At 39.5% G+C, this 23,759-nt stretch overlaps 1 protein-coding gene across 1 annotated transcript in view; it reads right to left on the bottom strand.

Annotated features, from left to right (window-relative positions):
- Positions 1-23,759, bottom strand: part of SCEL (sciellin) — a 329,317-nt gene that overhangs the window by 104,150 nt on the left and 201,408 nt on the right. Inside the window, 3 exon segments of the mRNA XM_068526475.1 lie at positions 1,599-1,658; positions 10,547-10,664; positions 11,343-11,404. Coding sequence (XP_068382576.1) covers positions 1,599-1,658; positions 10,547-10,664; positions 11,343-11,385 — 221 coding nt within the window. The 5' untranslated portion in view covers positions 11,386-11,404.

Genomic DNA, 23,759 nt, shown 5'->3' with positions numbered 1-23,759 from the left:
CCCTCCGCTCCTTCCCATAGCACTGGCACACACTTCCACAAGCACTTTCCACGGTAAATTTGAGTATTTGTGCTTATGTATTCATCTTTTTCCATGAAATGTGAGAGTTCCTTAAGGTCAAGACTGGTGTCTTATGTATCTTTGTGTTCCCAGCACCTGGCACAATGTCAGCGCACAGTAGGTGCTCCAACGTGGTATTGGGTGAACATCAAAGTGGACACAGCCTCTGCAAAAGGGTAGAAAAGTGTCACATGGGCATCCATTTGAGCAAATGCAAGGAGAAAAATAACCTACACTACCTTTTAGGAAGATGTCATTTGAGACGCAAGTCAAGGGGTCAAAGGGGAAATGTCTCAGCCTTGCAGATTTTTGTTACTTAGAATAAAAGCTCGATGTGCTTTAGCCAAAATGCTGTCCAGTAACAGGAAGGGTTCAGGTAACCAATAGAGTTTAAAATATAAAGTAAGCATAGACGGCATTAAGGTCCCATTATTCCGAAACACACAAAGAGCACGAAGCTTAGTTTGCCTGGTCACACTTCACAACAAGTATGTTTGTTCTTTAATAGTTGCAGAGAAAGGCAAATAAAATGGAGGGGGCATTTTTCACTGGTGCCTGGATTCAGATGATTAGGTTCCCTTTGTTTGGTGAGTTGAGGGCCAACAGAGAACAAGGATGTTAAGCTTCAAAATCATGAAGACCAAGGAGAGGGCATGGAGAGAGCCTGCCAAATCACAGAACAGTCAACTGGATGAGCTAAGGCTGGAAACCCAAAAACCAATCAGATACTTTGTGTAGAGGGGGGTAAACTCAGGACCCTGAGAATACATCAAAATTATGAACTATTTTTAAATGGTTCAGAAAAATTCACAGATAAAAATTCCAAAATAGACATATTCAAAGTGTCTACTTAACTTTTTAAAGTCCCCACCATGAAAGACAATCACTAAGTATGTCTTGGTGGAAGACACTGGCTACTGGACCAGATAAAACTTGTGTCTGAGAAATAGTTAAGTTCTTCTGATGGGTGTGGTTGTTTGTATGTGTGTGACTGTAAATGTACTTTAGTAAGAATATTATCTATTTATTTCATCAATATTAGATTATTTACATCATTGCGCTTACGAGTTTTGTTTGAATTTTCCTACTAATTTGCATTTGTCAGTCTATTTGCCATTGAGTATCATTTAGTGGTTTTCCACAAGCCTAGGAGTTTTTGAAAAGAAATGTACTGTCCCATAAAGCAAGTGAACTTAGCTGTTGTTTTGCTTTTAGTGTTCCTTTCTCTAAGGCTCAGAAATATCCTATGTTTCTGTGGGAGCCCTTTCCCTTTCCTGTCAGGAGGGCCACCTTGGTAGGGTAGGCAGTGGATTGATTATTCTACACCTCCAAGCTGTATTCTGGAAGCATAAAGCTGGAAAAGCACAGTTTGCCCTGTAAATACCCCTGATGATATCACAGATTCTCCTTCACGTGCCCAGAATGTCAGGGAAAGCCTGAGGCTAGCCACAAATATTCAGCCTGTCTTGAACAAGTCTACTCTCAAAAATGACTGTCTTTGTGTTTCTGCTAATGAGTAACTCATCTGAAACACCCACCTGTCCGAGGCATCATGGGAGTTACGTCTATGGAGTACCACCCTACCATAATTTTCATCTCTGAAGAGAAAGAACAAAATCAAGTCACGTGAGAAGTTAACATAGTATTTAGTAGGCATTAAATAAGGCAGACATGAAAGAGCTCACAATGTTTGGCAAGGTTAATTCATTTTACTTTGGGCATAAAAACACAACTATGCATTTATTTTAACCAGTCACCACTTGAAAGAGCATGGTGAAAAGAAAAAAGTTTGTCAGTACAAACAATCATTATTCCAATTTACCCCATGAGATTTCCATGTGATTCAACAATGGCATGAATGTTTGTTATTTGGTTTTCTGGTTTTGGGTTTTCTTCAGCAGTGTGGGAACATGCAGCCATCTACTTTGCATATATTAGAAAAGTCCTTTTCTGCAGGAAGGCAAACGTTTTTTAAACATGTTTTAAATTTAATTAAGCCCAGGCTACAGGATCTTTGGTGGGGCTATTGGAGGACTCTGGGAGGCCTCATGACAAAGACTGCTTCCCTGACCTTCTACTGTCAGTGTCCTTGTCCCCATGGTGAGCCACAGCTGCCCCCCACCTCTGCAGGAGACCAACACTAGCAGGGTCGGGATGTTCTGGTCAGGTGTCAGGCCTGAGCCTCTGAAGTGGGAGAGCTGACGTCAGGACACTGGTACAACAGAGACCTCCCGGCCCCTCGTAATATCAATTGGTGAGAGTTCTCCAAGAGATCTCCATCTCAAAGCTAAGACGCAGCTCCACTCAACAACCACCAAGCTCCAGTGCTGGACACCCCATGCCAAACAACTAGCAAGACAGGAACACAACCCCACCCATTAGCAGAGAGGCTGCCTAAATGATAATAAGTTCACAGAGACTGCAAAACACACCACCAGACGTGGTCCTGTCCACCAGAATGACAAGAGCCAGCCTCATCCATCAGAATACAGGCACCAGTCCCCTGCACCAGGAAGCCTACACAACCCACTGAACCAACCTTACCCACTGGGGGCAGACACCAAAAACAACAGGAACTACAAACCTGCAGCCTGTGAAAAGGAGACCCCAAACACAGTAAGTTAAGCAAAATGAGAAGACAGAGAAATATGCAGCAGATGAAGGAGAAAGGTAAAAGCCCATCAGACCAAACAAATGAAGAGGAAATAGACAGTCTACCTGAAAAAGATTTCAGAGTAATGATAGTAAAGATGATCCAAAATCTTGGCTATAGAATGGACAAGATACAACAAATGTTTAACAAGGACCTAGAAGAACTAAAGAGCAAACAAAAAATGACAAACAACACAATAAATGAAATTTAAAATTCTCTAGAAGGAATCAATAGCAGAATAAATGAGGCAGAAGAACGGATAAGTGACCTGGAAGATAAAATAGTGGAAATAACTATTGCAGAGGAGAACACAGAAAAAATAATGAAAAGAATTGAGGACAGTCTCAGAGACCTCTGGGACAACATTAAACACACCAACATTCGAATTATAGGGGCCCCAGAAGAAGAAGAGAAAAAGAAAGGGACTGAGAAAATATTTGAAGAGATTATAGTTGAAAACTTCCCTAATATGGGAAAGGAAATAGTTAATCAAGTCCAGGAAGTGCAGAGAGTCCCATACAGGATAAATCCTAGGAGAAAGACACCAAGACACATATTAATCAAACTATCAAAAATTAAACACAAAGAAAAAATATTAAAAGCAGAAAGGGTAAAGCAACAAATAACATACAAGGGAATCCCCATAAGGTTAACAGCTGATCTTTCAGCAGAAACTCTGCAACCCAGAAGGGTGTGGCAGGACATATTTAAAGTGATGAAAGGGAAAAACCTACAAACAAGATTACTCTACCCAGCAGATCTCATTCAGATTCGATGGAGAAATTAAAACCTTCACAGACAAGCAAAAGCTAAGAGAATTCAGCACCACCAAACCAGCTTTACAACAAATACTAAAGGAACTTCTTTAGGCATGAAACACAAGAGGAGGAAAAGACCTACAATAACAAACCCAAAACAATTATGAAAATGGTAATAGGAACATACATATCGATAATTACCTTAAATGTAAATGGATAAAATGCTCCAACCAAAAGACATACACTGGCTGAATGGATACAAAAACAAGACCTGTATATATGCTGTCTACAAGAGACCCACTTCAGACCTAGGGACACATACAGACTGAAAGGGAGGGGATGGAAAAAGATATTCCATGCAAATGGAAATCAAAAGAAAGCTGGAGTAGCAATTCTCATAGTAGGCAAAATAGACTGTAAAATAAAGACTGTTACAAGAGACAAAGAAGGACACTACATAATGATCAAGGGATCAATCCAAGAAGAAGATATAACAATTGTAAATATTTATGCACCCAACATAGGAGCACCTCAATACATAAGGCAAATGCTAACAGCCATAAAAGGGGAAATCGACAGTAACACAATCAGAGTAGGGGACTTTAACACCCCACTTTCACCAATGGACAGATCATCCAAAATGAAAATAAATAAGGAAACACAAGCTTTAAATATCACATTAGACAAGATGGACTTAATTGATATTTTTAGGACATTACATCCAAAAACAACAGAATACACTTTCTTCTCAAGTGCTCATGGATCATTCTCCAGGATAGATCATATCTTGGGTCACAAATCAAGCCTTGGTAAATTTAAGAAAATTGAAATCCTATCCAGAATCAGTTCTGATACAATGCTATAAGACTAGATATCACTTACAGGAAAAAAACTGTAAAAAATACAAACACATGGAGGCTAAACACTACACTACTAAATAACCAAGAGATCACTGAAGAAATCAAATAGGAAAACAAAAACTACCTTGAAACAAACGGCAATGAAAACACAACAAACCAAAATCTATGGGATGCAACAAAAGGAGTTGTAAGAGGGGTGTTTATAGCAATACAATCCTACCTCAAGAAACAAGAAACATCTCAAATAAACAACCTAACCTTACACCTAAAACAATTAGAGAAAGAAGAACAAAACAAACCCAAAGTTAGCAGAAGGAAAGAAATCATAGAGAGCAGATCAGAAATAAATGAAAAAGAAATGAAGAAAACAATAGCAAAGATCAATAAAACTAAAAGCTGGTTCTTTGAGAAGATAAACAAAATTGATAAACCATTAGCCAGACGCATCAAGAAAAAAAGGGAGAAGATTCAAATCAACAGAATTAGAAATGAAAAACGAGAACAACTGACACTGCAGAAATACAAAGGATCATGAGAGATTACTACAGCAACTATATGCCAATAAAATGGACAAACTGGAAGAAATGGACAAATTCTTGGAAAAGCACAACCTTCCGAGACTGAACCAGGAAGAAATAGAATATATAAACAGACCATTCACAAGCACTGATATTGAAACTGTGGTTAAAAATCTTCCAAAAAAAAAAAGCCCAGGACCAGACAGCTTCACAGGTGAATTCTATCAAACATTTAGAGAAGAGCTAACACCTATCCTTCTCAAACTCTTCCAAAATATTGCAGAGGGAAGAACACTCCCAAACTCATTCTACGAGGCCACCATCACCCTGATACCAAAACCAGACAAAGATGTCACAAGAAAAAGAAAACCACAGGCCAATATCACTGAGGAACGTAGATGCAAAAATCCTCAACAAAATACTAGCAAACAGAATGCAACAGCACATTAAAAGGATCATACACCATGATCAAGTTGGGTTTATCCCAGGAATGCAAGGATTCTTCAATATATGCAAATCAATCAATGTGATAAACAATATTAACAAATTAAAGGATAAAAACCATATGATAATCTCAGTAGATGCAAAAAAAGCTTTTGACAAAATTCAACACCAATTTATGATAAAAGCCAGTCAGAAAGTAGGCATAGAGGGAACTTACCTCAACATAATAAAGGCCATATATGACAAACCCACAGCCAACATCATTCTCAGTGGTGAAAAACTGAAACCATTTCCACTAAGATCAGGAATGAGACAAGGTTGCCCACTCTCACCACTATTATTCAACATAGTTTTGGAAGTTTTAGCCACAGCAGTCAGAGAAGAAAAAGAAATAAAAGGAATCCAAATTGGAAAAGAAGTAAAATTGTCACTGTTTGCAGACTACATACTATACATAGAGAATCCTAAAGATGCTACAAGAAAACTACTAGAGCTAATCAATGAATTTGGTAAAGTAGCAGGACACAAAATTAATGCAAACAAATCTTTTGCATTCCTACACACTAATGATGAAAAATCTGAAAGAGAAATTAAGGAAACACTCCCATTTACCATTGCAACAAAAAGAATAAAATACCTAGGAATAAGCCTACCTAAGGAGACAAAAGACCTGTATGCAGAAAACTATAAGACACTGATGAAAGAAAACTATAAGACACTGATTAAAGATGATACAAACAGATGGAGAGATATACCATGTTCCTGGACTGGAAGAATCAACATTGTGAAAATGAGTATACAACCCAAAGCAATCTACAGATTCAATGCAATCCCTATCAAACTACCACTGGAATTTTTCACAGAACTAGAACAAAAAATTTCACAGTTTGTATGGAAACACAAAAGACCATGAATAGTCAAAGCAATCTTGAGAAAGGAAAACGGAGCTGGAGGAATCAAGCTCCCTGACCTCAGACTATACTACAAAGCTACAGTAGTCAAGACAGTATGGTACTGGCACAAAAACAGAAATATAGATCAATGGAACATGATAGAAAGCCCAGAGGTAAACCCACGCACATATGGTCACCTTATTTTAGATAAAGGAGGCAAGAGTATACAATGGAGAAAAGACAGCCTCTTCAATAAGTAGCTGGGAAAACTGGACAGCTACATGTAAAAGAATGAAATTAGAACACTCCCTAACACCATACACAAAAATAAACTCAAAATGGATTAGAGATCTAAATGTAAGCCCAGACACTATCAAACTCTTAGAGAAAACATAGGCAGAACACTCTATGACATAAATCACAGCAAGATCATTTTTGACCCACATCCTAGAGAGAGGGAAATAAAAACAAAAATAAACAAATGGGACCTAATGAAACTTAAAAGCTTTTGCACAGCAAAGGAAACCATAAACAAGATGAAAAGACAACCCTCAGAATGGGGGAAAATATTTGCAAACAAAGCAACTGACAAAGGATTAATCTCCAAAATTTACAAGCAGCTCATGCAGCTCAATATCAAAAAAGCAAACAACCTAATCCAAAAATGGACAGAAGACCTAAATAGACATTTCTCCAGAGAAGATATACAGATTGCCAACAAACACATGGAAGGATGCTCAACATCACTAATCATTAGAGAAATGCAAATCGAAACTACAATGTGTTGGGCTTCCCTGGTGGCGCAGTGGTTAAGAATCTGCCTGCCAATGCAGGGGACACGGGTTCGAGCCCTGGTCTGGGAAGATCCCACATGCCGCCGAGCAACTAAGCCCGTGAGGCACAACTACTGAGCCTGCACATCTAGAGCCTGTGCTCCGCAACAAGAGAAGCCACGACAATGAGAAGCCTGCGCACCACGATGAAGAGTAGCCCCTGCTCGCTGCAACTAGAGAAAGCCTGTGCACAGAAACGAAAACCCAACACAGCCAAAAATAAATAAATAAATTTATTTTAAAAAAAACAACAAAAAAAAACTACAATGTGTTATCACCTCACACCGGTCAGAATGGGCATCATCACAAAATCTACAAACAATAAATGCTGGAGAGGGTGTGGAGAAAAGGGAACCCTCATGCACTGTTGGTGGGAATGTAAATTGATACAGCCACTCTGGAAGACAGTATGGAGGTTCCTTAAAAAACTAAAAATAGAGCTACCATATGACCCAGCAATCCCATACTGGGCATATACCCTGAGAAAAGCATAATTCGAAAAGAGTCATGTACCACAATGTCCATTGCAGCTCTGTTTACAATAGCCAGGACATGGAAGCAACCTAAGTGTCCATCGACAGATGAATGGCTAAAGAAGATGTGGCACATACATACAATGGAATATTACTCAGCCTTAAAAAGAAACAAAATTGAGTTATTTGTAGTGAGGTGGATGGACCTAGAGTCAGTCATACAGAGTGAAGTAAATCAGAAAGAGAAAAACATATACCATTTCCTAACACATACATATGGAATCTAAAAAAAAAAAAAAGGTCATGAAGAACCTATGGGCAGGACGGGAATAAAGACGCAGACCTACTAGAGAATGTACTTGAGGACATGGGGATGGGGAAGGGTAAGCTGGGATGAAGTGAGAGAGTGGCTCTGACATATATACACCACCAAATGCAAAATAGATAGCTAGTGGGAAGCAGCCGCATAGCACAGGGAGATTAGCGCGGTGCTTTGTGACCACCTAGAGGGGCGGGATAGGGAGGGTGGGAGGGAGATGCAAGAGGGAGGGGATATGGGGATATATGTATACTTATAGCTGATTCACTTTGTGATACAGCAGAAACTAACACACCATTGTAAAGCAATTATACTCCAATAAAGTTATTAAATTTAATTAAGCCCATTATATCTGAAATTTTTCCATTTGTTGGTCTTGATAGTTTCCCTTGACAAAGTGTAGGAAAATAAGTACCAATATCTGTGGTTAAGAAGGTTTATTTTTCACAGATTTAGCCTATTTTTGAACCATGAGATTATATAGTTTGCTCTGTTTGGTCCTTAAAATAACCCTATAAATTAGGCAGGGGATGCACTCATATCCAGTTCACAGATGAGAAAATTGATCAGGGATTCTGTGGCTTTCCTAAGGCTAAAAAGTTAACAAGTGACAAGGGTGATCTTTTTATTCCAAACTTTTCCTTTTCCTACTGGTCAACCCTGCAATAGAACTTCATACATAAGATCCTGAAGCTATGTCTTCCTTACTTTGTATAGTGGACCTGAAAGTGCAGGCAATTTTAGGAAATGTCAAAACATGTAGTAGAGACTTTGGCCTTGAGCCAAAGCAGAGAGTAAGTATCAGAACCTTTTCATGTCAACCCAACCAAACCTGAAATACCACATTTCTCCTGGTTCTGATTACTCAACACTCTGGAACCACTTACAATAAAGCTATAAAAGAACTGCAGTAGATAATTAAAGAAAGATGAACAGTGAAACTGAAACAATTCCAGCGAATATATACCCTCGAAGATGCCAAGAGAACTTCTCCATCTCCCTGGGATCCCCTCCCTAAACTTGTGGGAGAGTAGCAGACACCAGACGCATTTTTGCCTGAAGAAAAATACATAGCACGTAGCCCACTACTGGGCCAGCGGGCGTGGGGAAAGCATCAGAGCCAATTTCCCCTTCACTCAGCAGCTGTCATGCCAGCCAAGCTGGCTTCCCCGGGCCTTTTTAAGGAAGCATGTCTGGCATAAAACCATCACTCCTACTGACTATAAATTGTCTTAGACATCTCTATCGCCCCACATCTGTGCAAATCTGTGCAACCCAAAATTTGTGATCTACCCTTGATATCATTCTACCACCATGGAAAAATAGAAATGCCATACTAGCTTCCAACAGAAGCAGTAAATGTTGCTTTATAGAAGGAAATGATTGTTTTCTAAGAATGCTAACTCCAAAACTTAGTGTGAGTCTCCAAATAACCCTATAGTTCCTTAAAATAATAAGATTTAATAACAGAATTTAATGGACATTTTTGTTTAACAGTTACAAGTACACTCCTCAAACAACCACGTATGGACAGTTTAGTAGAAAGCTTAGAGAAAGTATCCTGTAATGCAGGGATTCCCAACTTCAGTGCTGTTGACATTACGGGTTTGATAATTTTTTGTTGTGAGGAGTGTCCTCTGCCTTGTAGGTTGTTTAGCGGCATTCCTGGTCTCTACTGACTAGATGTCAGGAGTACCCCCCCAATTTTGACATTTAAAAATGTCTCCTGACCTTGCCAAACATCCCCTGGGAACAAAATTGTCCCTGACTGAGGACCATTGGTGCAATGGAAAGATAATGGGTCATGTTACTCTCAGCTCCACCTCTTAATAGCTGTGTGCTCTTGAACATGTTACCTAACTTCTCTGAGTCTCAGATTCCTCCTCTGTAAAAATGAGGATGTAATACCTACCTCGTGTGATTCTTATGAGATTTAGTGATGCTTTATACGTAAAGTACCTAGTATCTAGCCGGACACATAAGAGGGAATCAAAGACATACGCAAATGTGTATATGTGTATATACATATATACACACAATTTATAATAAATATATCTGGGCTGGACAAATGCCTATTATAAATCTATGTTGGCAATGAGGTGATATGCTTAGGGTAATAGTCTTCAATCTTAAACATATAGCTAATAGAAACAATGCTTAAAGCAGACAATACTTTCTTGATGGTTAAGTGTTTTCTCTTACAAAGTGATACTGCATTTACCACCTTTCCACACCTAGAGGTATATGACCAGTGGGGGCTAAAATGAGTTGAGAATTGATCAGTTTTACTTGCATATAAGGAAATTTTAGATAAATTATTATTAAATTTGTAAACTTGGAATCATACTTGTGTTTTTTTTCAACTGACATCAGGCACCAGGAATCTCGCTACCATGGATTAAATATTACCTTTTTGGAAACTGGAATATCTTTTTTTTTTTTTTTCAGATTATCAAGTAGGCACCAATGTCTATGCTATTTATAACAGCAAAATCCTACTTTTTTCCCACTAATAACTCATATTCTTTTAGGTATATGAATATTAAAAATGGTAGAGATATTCTTAAAAATCTGATGTAACCAATTTATGCTTACTAAATCTTACCAAACATGAGGCCAAGCAACAAAGTGTTTTAGAAGGAAAGTTTCTAAATTTCCACATGGCCATTAGTTTCCCAAATGGAGAGTGGCTCTTTCTACTCACCCACCCACCCAGCCTCCCCACACCCTCTTACTTTTCTTCTTCAGGACGTTCCTTTATCCAGCTGTTATCCTGTAGGAAAGTCCTTCTTTTGTTCACCTCCTGAAAATCCTGTTGCTTCAGTGTAGTCCCCTGAGCGGTACTCTTCATATCTATCAACAGAAAAATGAAACAGCAAGAGATGTAGTTGCATGGAGTTGAGTGTGTGTTTATTAACTTGGAAATCTTGAGAGGAGCATCTGATTGGACAGCATCAATCTTCTAGGCTGGCAAATCCAGTACTGTTTCAAAGTAGGATGCACCGGCAAGAAAGAACAAATCCCACACCCCATCATCAAAGATAACTTATAAAACTGCTCAGGTGCCAACTGAAACTGCTCGTGCACATCATGAAGCCCTGCCCCACACCTGGGAATGTAGAACCACAGGCCTGGGAAAAACCAATACCGGGTTTAGTAGGTTGGCCATTTTGCTCAAAAAGAAATGTGCCTCAGAAGGACACACGAGACTGTTTTAGAAGTACCTAGTGAACAGCAGTCAGTAAGTCCTGGTGCTTCTGATTATAAATAACTTAATTCTTTGATCTCACGGGAGCCAGAAGCACAGAAGGTCACACATACTTGATTTTTAAAAGAAATCTTTGAATTGCAATTAGATGAGTAAAATCTACAGCACTCTTACTTTTTTCTTAAGCCTAACTTCAGCCATGTTAATTAAATTAGACTGTTGCTTCTAAGAATTTCATAGCTACATGAAAAAAAATAAGACCTGTGAGTTGTTTTTCCCAGATTTTTAAGTTCTCTGAGTAAGGGAAACATCATCTACATTACCATTTCCTGTGGGAGATGTTTTTCTCAAGGTAAGATCGGACATGCTGCCTTCCAGTAAGGATCTAAAAGAAAAATGGGGATGGGGAAAACACAGTAATGACTCGACAAAGAATCGACAAGGGACTCATTCATTGCTAATGAGACACATTTTTCAATGACACTGGCGGCCACATAATCTGGTATAATGAATACATGATATAAAGTGACCCCTAAGAACCTGAGAGTTCATCTATTTAAATGCATTTATTTTACAGATGAGGAAACTGAAGCCAGGAGTATTTAGTGTCCCCTGTGTTATAGGACAAGCAATTGGCTGAATCAGGTCATCAATTAACTCATTTATTCAGTGAAAAAATATGCACTGAGTGCTTGACACTGAGCCAGGAGCTGGAGACAAAAAAAGATAAGTAAGACGAGTATCGGGTCACGTCAACAGGCAGACAGAGACATGGAGTTTACAGCACAATATGCAGAAGGACTCATCAGCTCCTTCTTTGGGGAAGCCAGAGTGAACCCAGGCAACTGATATGTGTTTAGAAGGGAAGCAGCCAGAGCATGGAAGTCACAGATCTTGGGAAGCACTGGTGGTTTTAGGTAATCCCTGTGTGGGAAAGCCCTAAGATTCTCAGCTGCGACAAACTGCTACTGCCAAGCTGCTAAGGGACTGAGGTGATTCTCAGTCCCAGTTTGCCCGGGATGATGGTGCGTTCAGGGCTGCATTATGACACTGAGTCTTAGGCACTTTTGCTGTCGATGGCCTCTTCCTTCACACAGAAGCACATGCACACACATGCATACACATACAAAATTAAAAATTATATTTTATGACTGTGTTAGTATAACGATGAGTAACAATCCAGGCTGGCTTTGTTAATACATATTCATTATTGTTGTAGTATTCGTTGTTTTCTTCTGCTGTTAAAAGGAATTAAAATTAGGACCCTTTTGTGGGCCCCTAAAAGTATTGTGGGTCCTAGGTGTGGCCTTTTCTGCTTAACAGATAAGTCAGCCCTGAGTTTCCCTGAATGTGGGACTTTCAGTTTTTAAACTGGAAAAGTCCTGGGCAAACAGGACTGGGCTGGTCACCCTAGGTGGAGCATTATGTTGTTTGCAGATTTCACCCCACCAGACAGTGTACGGAATGTTGGAGGGGCCCTCCATCTCAAGTCAGAAGCAAGCCCTTGGTCCAGCTTTATGACATCAAAGTTCTGTGATTGAACCACTTAATCTCTCTGTAAAATGGGCTAATGAAACCTGCCATCTACTTCATAAGGTTGTGATGATCAAATGAATAATGTACACAAAAATCACTTTGTTAAACTATAAATGCTGTTGAGACTTACAGCTGTATCATTAGACAGCAGTTTATAGGTATAACGTGGAGATTCTAAAGCCCCCATCTCCCACCCTCTGGTCCAAAAGTATCTCCTACAGTAACTTGCCATAGGACTTGAAGTGGTAAAGATGCATTCCTCAGGATCAAGGCATGGTTTCCCTAGGATCTTCATTTAGAATATCAATGCTCCTAGAGTCGGTGAGAAGTGGCAGCTGCTGGTGACTTTACCAGCCTGGTGCTCGGCACTATGGGCTCATGGCTGCACCTCATCTGGGGAATTGCCCTTACTTGGTGGGGCTGCCAGTTACACACCCTCCTCATCCACTAAACCTGCAGCCAGAGAGTGAGTGACCTGGAACGTAGAGCCAGTCCTGCAGGTGACTGGTGCTTCAGCACTCACCATGGCAGAAGCTAGGCTAGCAGGGGGTGCATCGTTGCTCAGCTCCTTCCCCTCCTCCCCTCCTTGCTTCCCTTTCTCCTTTCTTCTGAGTGAATACCCTTCATACGTCACAGGCACCCAAAGTCCTCCCAGGCACTGCTTCTAGGGGACCCAGCCTAAGACTAACAACCAGCCTAAGACCAGCCGCTGTTCGCTCCACTGAGTCTGAAGGTCTTAGTGAAATTAGAAAGACCTGCATGTAAAGTGTGCTATTTACTGACTGTGTCACCTTGGGGATTCTACAGTTCAGCTCCCTTATCTGTAAAATGAGGTGAATTGGGACTGTTTTGAGGGTCAAGTTCGATGACATATGTAAAGTGTCTGATTATTGCCCAACACAGAGTAAGTGCTCAATAATTCTTAACTTCATGCTTCTATCACCTTGGAAAGCTTTAAGTGTAAAGATGAGGTGTGGTCAGGTGTGGGGAGGAGATGGAACAGCCTTGCATTTGCGCCCTGGGCACGCAGGGAGTGTGGGGTAGCCACTGTCTCACTGTATTTGGAGGTCCCTAAAACTTTGGCAGAAATGGGAGGAAAAGAGGCATGCAAACTTCAATCTGAACTACTTGTTCATTTCACCTCAGTCTGGCCTTGATTCTCTGGGTTCTTGGCTAACCTACTTCCTGTTTCTAAATGGACTCTGATAAACTCTTTTCCTGAACTGGTAAAGACCTGGAAGGTTCGTAGCTGATTGAACTGGGATTCTGAGGTGGGCAGAATGCTGAGTGTATATCTGGTGACACACTTGCAGAGATTGCAAACTCAGTCGTGAAACACAGGGAAGGGTCAATAGAGAAAAGTCATTTTGCAATTATCTGCTTATTTGTCTCTCACAAAAGACCGAGTGTCCTGTGAGCCAGACTTAAGACTGTCCCTTCTCTATTTCCAGTGTGTGGGACAGAGTAGATGCTCCCTAGGTGCTTACTATGTGCTGAATTAGGTCCCTCTCAAAATTCCTAACACCTCAGTACCTCAGAATGTGACTATAGTTGGAGGCGAGGCTTTTAAAGAAGTGATTAAGTTAAAATGAGGCCATTAGGGTGAGGTCTAATCCAATCTGTCCCATGACCTTATAAGAAGAGGAATTTGGACACACAGAGACACCAGGGATATGTCTGCATAGAGGAAAGGACATGAGAGGACGCAGAGAGAAAGAAGGTGGCCATCTGCTAACTGAGGAGAGAGGCCTCAGGAGAAAACAAAACTCATGACACCTTGATCTTAGACTTCCAGCCTCCAGACCTATGAGACAACAAATTTCTGTTATTGAAGTCAATCAGCCCGTGGTCCTTTGCTTTGGCAGCCCTAGCAAACTAATAGAATGCTTATGGAAAAGTGGTTTAAACATTTCTAAAATAGCTAAGTCATTCAAAGAGCTTTGTGTTACCCTGTCTCTGACCTGTGCCTTTTGTGTCTTTAATTGCCCTACTGCCCGGGGCAATTGCCAATAGCCATAGTACCTGCTCTCAACAGGATACCTCACAGGCATTATCTCATCCTCACATAAACTCTGCACAGCAGCTATTACCTCCATCTCCCAGATAAGACACCTGACTGAAGCTCAGGGAGGGGATGTAACCTGCCAAAGTGGCAACAAGCAGAATCTGGCTTCTAAACCAAAGCCAACTTGTTCCTCAACAACCAGCAGTAATGTTTGTCATGAGTCACTGTAAGACGGGACTGGTAACCTGGCATTAGAGTGAAAGAGGGAAGGTACACAGCAGGGCCTGCCTGACTTGACATCTCTGGAAGTCCCATGAGCTCTGCCCCCACTGCCTGGCAGCAGGAGAACCAGAACAACTTCTCAAGAAATCATTGCAGCAGACAAACCCTCACAGAGCAGCCTTCTCTGTGTATTTCCTGATATTTCCTTGCTTATAAACGTATGTCCATACAAAAAGGTATACACGAATGGTCATAGCAGCATTATTCAAAATAGCCAAAAAGTGGAAACAACCCAAATGTCCATCAGTGGATGAATGGACACACAACACGTGGCAGATCCATACAATGGAATATTACTTGGCAATAAATAAGAATGAAGCATTGATACATATTACAACATGGATGAAGCTTGAAACATGCTAAGTGAAAGAAGCCAGACATAAAAGATGACATATTTAGGATTCTATATGGATGCCGTCTTTTAGATTTTCCTTGGTATCCTCAATACTCCTCCCAAGCCAGGCTTCTGCTGCCCCTTTAGGCTCTGTTGGGTAAGGAGGAGAGCTCAGACAATAATAATTCCTTAGATGATTTTATAGTAATTATAATACATCTCATTTCATTTCCAAGGCTATGTTCTAAGAGTATAATCCCTACTTAGCAGAGACATGGCTCAAGAAGCAGCTGAGTGGGAAAGTTGGGACTCCACCTGAGGCTTTCTAGCTCAAGGCTCATCGTCTTTTCCTCTCTGCCAGGGACTCCCAGATTGATAGCACTTCCTGCAGTTGTAGAGAGAAAAGCAGGTATCTCTTCTTTACCTTATATTTAGGGCTGGCTCTAATCAGATCCAGCACCCTGCTAAAGGGTCCGATATTTTCATGCCTTTGGTAGCCGGGTATTCTCCAGAAGGAGTCATAAGATAAGACATCCAAACAAGCTCAGGGCCCTTACCGCTTTCTCCCTGCCAATACCTAGCCTCAGGTATCCTATAAACACCTCACTGGCTCCACTCCAGTGTCTCTGGGATACTTTCTGGGGATAGTTGCCAGTGAACTCACTTGCTTTCTCTGGGACACTCAAGCTTTATCTTGTTGCCTCTTTCATGAAAGTCCCTGGGAAGAACCAGGTTTTTTGTGCTTCACCCTTTCCACCTCTGAAAGTAGGCTGCCAGGCAGAAGGTAAGAGCAGCCATCTTTGGACCATGAACTAACCTCGGGACTAAAGTCACACACTAAGAATGGCAAAGCAGGAAGTTAGAAGGAGGCTGGTTCCTCGTGGAGCTGCCAAATAGCCCCAAATAGCTGCCAAAAAGTTGAGATGATCTATCTCTTAACTTTTGGCAAGAGGAAAATAAACCTAGTTTCTTCATGAGATTACTCTTTCATATTTTTGTTACTCAAGCTTAATACTCTTCCTACCTGTTACAAGATCATCATGGAGCAAACAGAAGGTCTAAAAGCCCATGGTGGTCTACAAATTATAAGATACTAGTGACTTTTTTATTAGTAAAACACTATTTCTTGCAACATGCCTGTGTGTTCAATGTTCCTATCAAGAAGGATCATGTGTTTAGTTCCTACTATTGCTTCACATCGTGCCACAAGCTTAGTGATCATTAGCTTATTTAATCCTTCCAGGTGAGTATTATTATCTCTAATTATAGGAACTCAAAACTCAGGTCAAATAACCCGGCTAAGGTCACACAGGGAGTGACAGTCAGGAACTGCAATTAGGTCTATATGACGGCAATGCCAGGGTCTTTTCAGCAAACGATACTACATGTTGGTCAAAGTACCATGTGTCCCTCCAGACATGCAGGGAAAAGCCCGGGAGTTCCGAGAGATGGAAGATAATGGGAGAGGAGCTTGAAGGAGAAGAGGAAGTAATAAACAGCTGCTCCATCACCCCTGGGCAGCTCAGCCTCGAGCCTCACCCCTCCCGTGGCCACACTGAAGCCATGAGTGGCCTGGCACTACTCCTACCGAACTCCTTCTCTGGATCTATCTCCCTACTAGATGGCTTGATAATGTTTTATACTCTTTCCTAGCTCCATGCTGTACACTGGCACAAGGTAAATGAGACAGCAAAATATAATGTATTCTATTTTCAAATTATAATAGTTTAATAAGTATGCAGGAGTTTTTTTTTTTAATGAAAATGACTAATAGTGTGGGAAAATAAAATTTTTTCACCAAATCTACAGGTTTCACTTCCATCTCCTGCACAACCTCCCTCAGCACACCTGCTCCCTTTTTTTTCTTAGGACCCATTGGCCATGTCACCCTAACCATCTCCATATGTCAGCCCATTTGGTGGCCCCAGAACCATTTCTAGAAACTCCAATCTAAAACATTTAAGGTGCAAGCCCCACTCTCATCAACCTCTAATTCCACCGAAATTTTACTGCAATGGAACACTTGCCATCCTGACCAGAATATAAACCAACTTTTTTTATATATGGATATTTTCTATACTGTTAATAAAAATGGATCAATAATATATGTCCCTGTGAATAATGCTCTTGTTAACAAATACCCTTCTGTAGAGTGGATTAGAGATTAGAAACCTTTCAAATTGGTAATGTCACAAAATACATGCAGCAAAATCTCAGTTTTATATTATTTTTTAAAGAAATTACTTATTTCAGGGATTGAGGTTATCCTCAGTTTCATATCTACTCAACACCCAAATAATGACACTTTAATAGCTTCGGTTCAGCCAACTAGATTTATTTCTAAGTGCTGTCCTTCAGTTTCCTTCCAATCAAGTTTTAAACTTCTCACGAGAAAGATGAAACTCTCATCTCGGCTCCTCAAAATGCTGTTACTGGTACATATACCAAATAATGGCAGACACAAGCAACTATATTTTTTTCCAGCAATTGTATTTTAAATGTATAATACTGTAGGGAAAGATGTATAAAAAGATCTGTCCCTATTATGCTGGGAACTACAAAACCTTTCCCTTTTAAAGCACCAAATTCATAAGTTGAAAACTCTGATGTGAAATCATGATGTCAGAAGTCAGTATGGAAACAGGAAAAAAAAAAACCTTTTCAACTTCTGGCCCCTCTTTCATTTCCTCTTTGTGGCCAAACACCAGAAAGTGCTAGTGTTTACCCAATGCCTACAGCCTCTGCCCAAAGACATGTCTTTAGGTTTTAGATGAAATTACTCTCCTTAAATTCTGAATCACAAAACCAGTCAAGTTTCATGGTTTTCTTTGGATGCATTTGAAACTATCAAACATCTCCTATTTCTTAAATGTATCCCTGTTCAGATCCTCTTCATCTCCCTCTGTCCTTCTCAATTTCTATTTTGAATAATAGAACTTCCCCAAGAGCATTTAGGTCCACTAGGTAATCTGCTCCCCTAGCCAGTCAGCCCCAGCTCTTCCTGTCCCAACTCCAAGACCACCTCCCAACTAAGCTGCAGTCTTCCCCATCTTTTGGGTCCTCTTGACAAAAAGATTTTGTGGACCTTGTTTATCTATTTTATTTTTTACAAGGTCCTATGTTTAGCACATGGAACTATATTCAATATGTTGTAATAAATCATAATGGAAAAGAATATGAAAAAGAATATGTATATATATGTGTGTGTGTGTGTGTGTATAACTGAATCACTTTGCTGTATACCAGAAACTAAGACATCATTGTAACTCAATTATACTTCAATAAAAATTAAAAAAAAAAAAAGGTCTCTGTGGATCTCTCTTCCCCTTCCCACCCAAGGACAAAATGCCTCTCGACTTACCTAGTAAGTGCTACATTATTACCACTCACTGCTAACTCCCCTTAAGAAAGATTGTGTGAGCAAAGAAACTGGAATGAGGTGGTGCAGAGATGAAAGAGAATAGGAAGAGTAAGACAGAAGAGAAAAAAATGCAGAGCAGAAAATAGGATAACAAAATAGAGGATGAGAGAAAAAAAGAGAAAAAACCAGTGAAAAGAATTCACTGCTGGTATTTGGTCGTGTGATAGTGTTAGCCATATTGAGCTTAGATTTTACATGTATTATCACATTTAAGACCCACATAATGCCTTAAGGCTGATACTATGATTATCCTCCTTCTATACCTAAGTGAAACTTTATAATGAATGATTTCAATGAAGTCAGAGTCCTTTTTCAGAAGGTAGGGCAGGAATTGGAAATGTGGACAGTGGGTAAAATTAGTTCTTTCTGGAAAGAGGTTTTAGGATGAGTAGTTTGCCTAAGGCTACACAGGCAGTGCACAGTTGGGAGTCTAGCCTAAATCGACCTGACATCAAAGTTCCTGCCCCAGAAGCCCAGGAAACAAAAAGGGTTCAACAGGTAGAAAGTTACCAGGTTAAAAGAAAGGGTGAGAAGAATGACATTTCCTTTGCAGTAGAAATCTGTGATGGACCTCAATCAAGAGTGAGATTTGGAGCAGACTTTCTCTGATCATTTTACCAGAGTATCATGAGATCAGCACAGAGTGATAGTTGGATACTTTAATGGCTCCAAAATCTCCCAGTTAATTTATCAAGCTTCTAATAGACTTATCTAAATTGATATCTTTATGGAAAAGACCAAATATGAATAGTTACCTAAGAGAAACCTCTACAGTGATAGAAAGTATAAAAAAGCAAACATAGAATAAGGAAATAAATACAGCAAAAATGTCTAGAATGACATATGTAGCTTGGTGGTATTCACTTTCGTATATGAAAAAGTCTTCATGGCTCGATAATACCTACTAGTACTTGTTTCCCAGAAATCACTGGTAACAGGGGAAAAATCCTAGAAACTGAAAACGGACAAATGCTATTAAACCATTTTCAACAGAAGAATAAGAGAGGCTCTATAATCACAAGTCAATAAACAGCAGCATTATCTTCTGTAAGGTAAATACAACAAACCACCAAACAATTATCACCTAAAAGAACATGAAATATTATGTAAGGATAAAATAAACAGGACTTCACAAAGTGTAAACATTAACAAATGCATTTAAATTAATGGACTATTTTCAGCCTTCACACACAGTGTATAAGGAAATCCAATAATTATTGGGCTGGGAAAGACTCACTTATCCTGCTGTGATGGTTAGAACTTTGTTATTTCTTTAGTCACACAGCCTCCCAGTCTCCACTTAGCATTAGAAAACTTGCTTACTGATGGTGAAACAGTTTATAATGTAGCACAAATAAAATCTTGTAGCCAGACAGTTGTCTATATGCTATGAATTTTGAGTCCAATAACCATCAACCATAAAATGTTCTTACTGTTTGTTCTCGGTTTTAGCATGAGCCCTCACTTGCCCTTGTTTCCACCACCAATCTTTTCTGCAGAATGATAGATAATGTCAAGTTTTAGCATGAAGAGTCGTACTCTCTGGGACAATGATCAATTTCATTTTATTAAAGACACTGGTCTAATATTCATTAATAAAAATGCTATGTAATAAAAATTATCTATTGCTTGAACCTCTCATGGACTATTTTTAGTTCTAGCTGAAAATATTTGTTAAATGAGTAGAAGCCCAAATTTTGACCACGACTTATGAACCAAAACTCTGTTACCTTAAGTTCTTTATCATATTCGCTGCAGCTCATGTCATGTCACTCTTTATCCCAATTTTACACAGTAAAATCTTTCTCCTTATATTATGAAAGTGGAATCATTTTGGCTCAAATGCATATTTTTATAATTTTATTGGTTATTTTATTTCTTATTTCGTGAATTATCCATTGATTAATATTATGGATTTCTTATTGTTTTCTTACTTTCTTTATATATCAGAAATATTTATTTTTACTTTCCCAGTTTTCACTTAGCGTCTGATTCTGATTATTTTTTTTGATCAGCAGCTTCCAATTTTGTAATTCTCTTTCTTTCCCCTTATTAATTCTTTCACTCGTTAGAAATCCATGTAGACCATCCATGAAACTTCTTTCTGACCTCAAAATCCAAGCAATCACCAAGTCCTACAACTCTGCTCCTACATCACTCTTTTTTTTTTTCAACAGTTAGAGATGCTACATTGCACTCCTTCCGGGTTACTTTACTTTACTTTATTTATTTATTTATTTATTTATTTACTTATTTATGGCTGTGTTGGGTCTTCGTTTCTGTGCGAGGGCTTTCTCTAGTTGCGGCAAGTGGGGACCACTCTTCATCGCGGTGCACGGGCCTCTCACTATCGCGGCCTCTCTTGTTGCGGAGTTCAGGCTCCAGACGCCCAGGCTCAGTAATTGTGGCTCACGGGCCCAGTTGCTCCGCGGCATGTGGGATCCTCCCAGACCAGGGCTCGAACCCGTGTCCCCTGCATCGGCAGGCAGACTCCCAACCACTGCGCCACCAGGGAAACCCCCTACATCACTCTTGATTGTCTTTCTGTCCATATTCAAACTACCAATTCAAGCTGCCATAATCTGCTTACTATTTTAACAGCTTCCTACCTATATTCCCAAGCTCTAGACTTACTCTCCTAATCCATTCTCACGAGTGCCAAAGTAGTCACCACCTTGCTTAAAACTCTTCAATGGCCCTTCATTTCTGTCAGGATAAAATCCAAATTGTTATCAAAACTTACAAGTCCATACCTGCCTGCCTCCTTTCTCCCCACTCCCCATGCCTCACTCAAACTCTAGCTTCAGCTAGACTAAGTCATTCCAATTCCTGAGGGCTCCATCCTTTTCATCACCTTTAGGCTGTTGCTCACTCTACGCTTTATGCCTAAAGCATTCTTCTTTCTGAGCCTCCTCTCACCCTTACTCTCCCTTCAGGAAAGACTTACATGCATTTTTCAGGTCACTCATTACATATCCTCCTGGATGCATTCAGTGATACCATCACAACCTGTCTTCACCTCCACCTCCCCAGGCTGAGCCCTATGAAGTGTTCAGATAGCAAAGAGTACCTCTCCATAACAACGGTACAATACAAACTGCCTTTTGTGTGGCTGAAGTTTTTCTCCATCCCCAACACACACACACAGACACAGACACATTGTAAATCTTGAGGGTTGTAACCAAGACCGTCTTCTCTACAGTTGTATTTCCAAATATTATTATTATATCTAGCACATAATAAGCTCTAGAGGAACATCTGTTGGACAAATGAGATTAATAAATATTTACATGTTTTCTTCTAAGTTTAAAAAATGTATTTTATTGTTACATGGAAACTCTAATCCATATGGATTTACTTTAGTAATGGTGGAATCCCTTTCCCATTGATATATGATTTTTCCTTTGTCACATAAAGAAATCTTATATATTCTAGAATGTGCTCCATGGCTGTCTCTTCTGTTCCATAGATCTGCCTTTAGTTTCTTGCACTAGAAACAAACTATTTTAGTTATTGTCTTTTTCTAATACATTTTAATATCTAATGAAAGCACCCTTCATTAATTTCTCTTGTAGAAATTCTATCAGCTATTCTAACTTACTCATTTCTTTAAGATAAACTTTAAAATTATTTTCTCTGGTTTCAAAACAAATATTCTATTAGAACTTTTGATTGGAATTGCATGAATACTATAAAATAGTTTGGGAAGAGCTGACATGGATGATATTCAATCTGTCCATCTAGGAATAGTACTCAAAGAAGCTTTTACTCAAGAAAGTCTTTAGGTCTTACAGTAAACATCTGTGATTTTCTTAATCTAGGTCCCACATTTTTCTTATGGAAATTTTTTTCTTGATGTTTTACATCTCTTTGCACTATTGTAAAAGAAATGGTAATATATGTCATATTATGTTACATATATATGTATAATTCAGTAGGAATCCTAAATATTTCTTTTTATTTGCTGGTTCTGTGAGATAAGTATGATCATACAAGTGACATTTGGTCAAATTGGGGGTCATAATTATATCCAAGTCTATCTGGATTCCAGCCTCCTATGGTTTTTTCTGTATGGATTCCTTTCAAATATTTACCTAATGACAAAAAGGAGCACACTGGGAAGGAGGGCAGAGGAGGGTAGGCTGTAGGGGGGCAGTTTTCTCTGAAATATTTAAAATTAACTCTCAATGTAGAGGTACCATGCATATCCTGTGGCTTCTGAGTGTTCTCTGGAATACTGCCACAGTCTCCTGGGACGTGTGTATTTTAGTTAAAAAAGCATGGTCTATATAGTTCATTACTTTCTCCCAGAAGGTTCCATACAAAGGAAACAATCACATTTTAGGTCAGGGAAACTTGGGTCTAGAAACACAGAATGAATTATTTAGATGCTTAGAGCTCTCAAGTATACAATTACAATGAGTATTCAGAACTAGAAGTAAGCCAGGTGTTGTTTAATGGATACCTATAAAAAGCACTCTTCCAATTAATAATCACATTAAAAGGATGATTCATATCCTTAAAAAATTTAGCAACATAAAATGCAAATCTAATAAATTTAGCCGTCATTTGACAAAGCATGCATTTGAGGAAGGGCCTTTCCCAAATTCACAATCACATGGATTTTTACAATGGTAAACTAGAAACCCTTAAGAAATATATTTGATAAAGACTTTTGATTAAAAAGTAAAGTTCAAGCAACTGCAGACAAATATCCAGTAATTAATACATAAAACCCTTATTTCAAAGTTCTCAGCAAGAGAAAAGGAAACATGATCAACAAATAGCCTAGGAACAGGATAATGTCAGAAGACAAACTGTGTGGGACCAACAAAGCTTTCCCCTGGACCACTGGCTGGCCAAGGATTCTATCACATCACTCTTAAAGAATGCTTAGAGTTAACGCCCGAATCATAGGGACACTATCAGTTAAATCATGTTTGCTTAAGTTGACTGCTTAGTGAAGTATATGCAGCTCATTCCACAGTCTGAGTTTCGTTGTTCAAAACATCTCCTCTTTGCTTTGTTTGCAAAGTCTCCAGGAAAATGAATCTCTCAGCTGTTTCAGTCAAGATTCCAGTGGTTAGAGGAGACAGCCGGTAAGCAGCCCCTATGGATTGGTAGCCAAGGTGAGGCTGTCTCCAACTGAATGTCTCACACCC

This window comes from Eschrichtius robustus, chromosome 18, assembly GCF_028021215.1.
Source record: "Eschrichtius robustus isolate mEscRob2 chromosome 18, mEscRob2.pri, whole genome shotgun sequence".
Taxonomy (NCBI): domain Eukaryota; kingdom Metazoa; phylum Chordata; class Mammalia; order Artiodactyla; family Eschrichtiidae; genus Eschrichtius; species Eschrichtius robustus.
The sequence above is the reverse complement of the archived record's forward strand: the minus strand, read 5'-3'. Positions and strand labels throughout refer to the sequence as shown.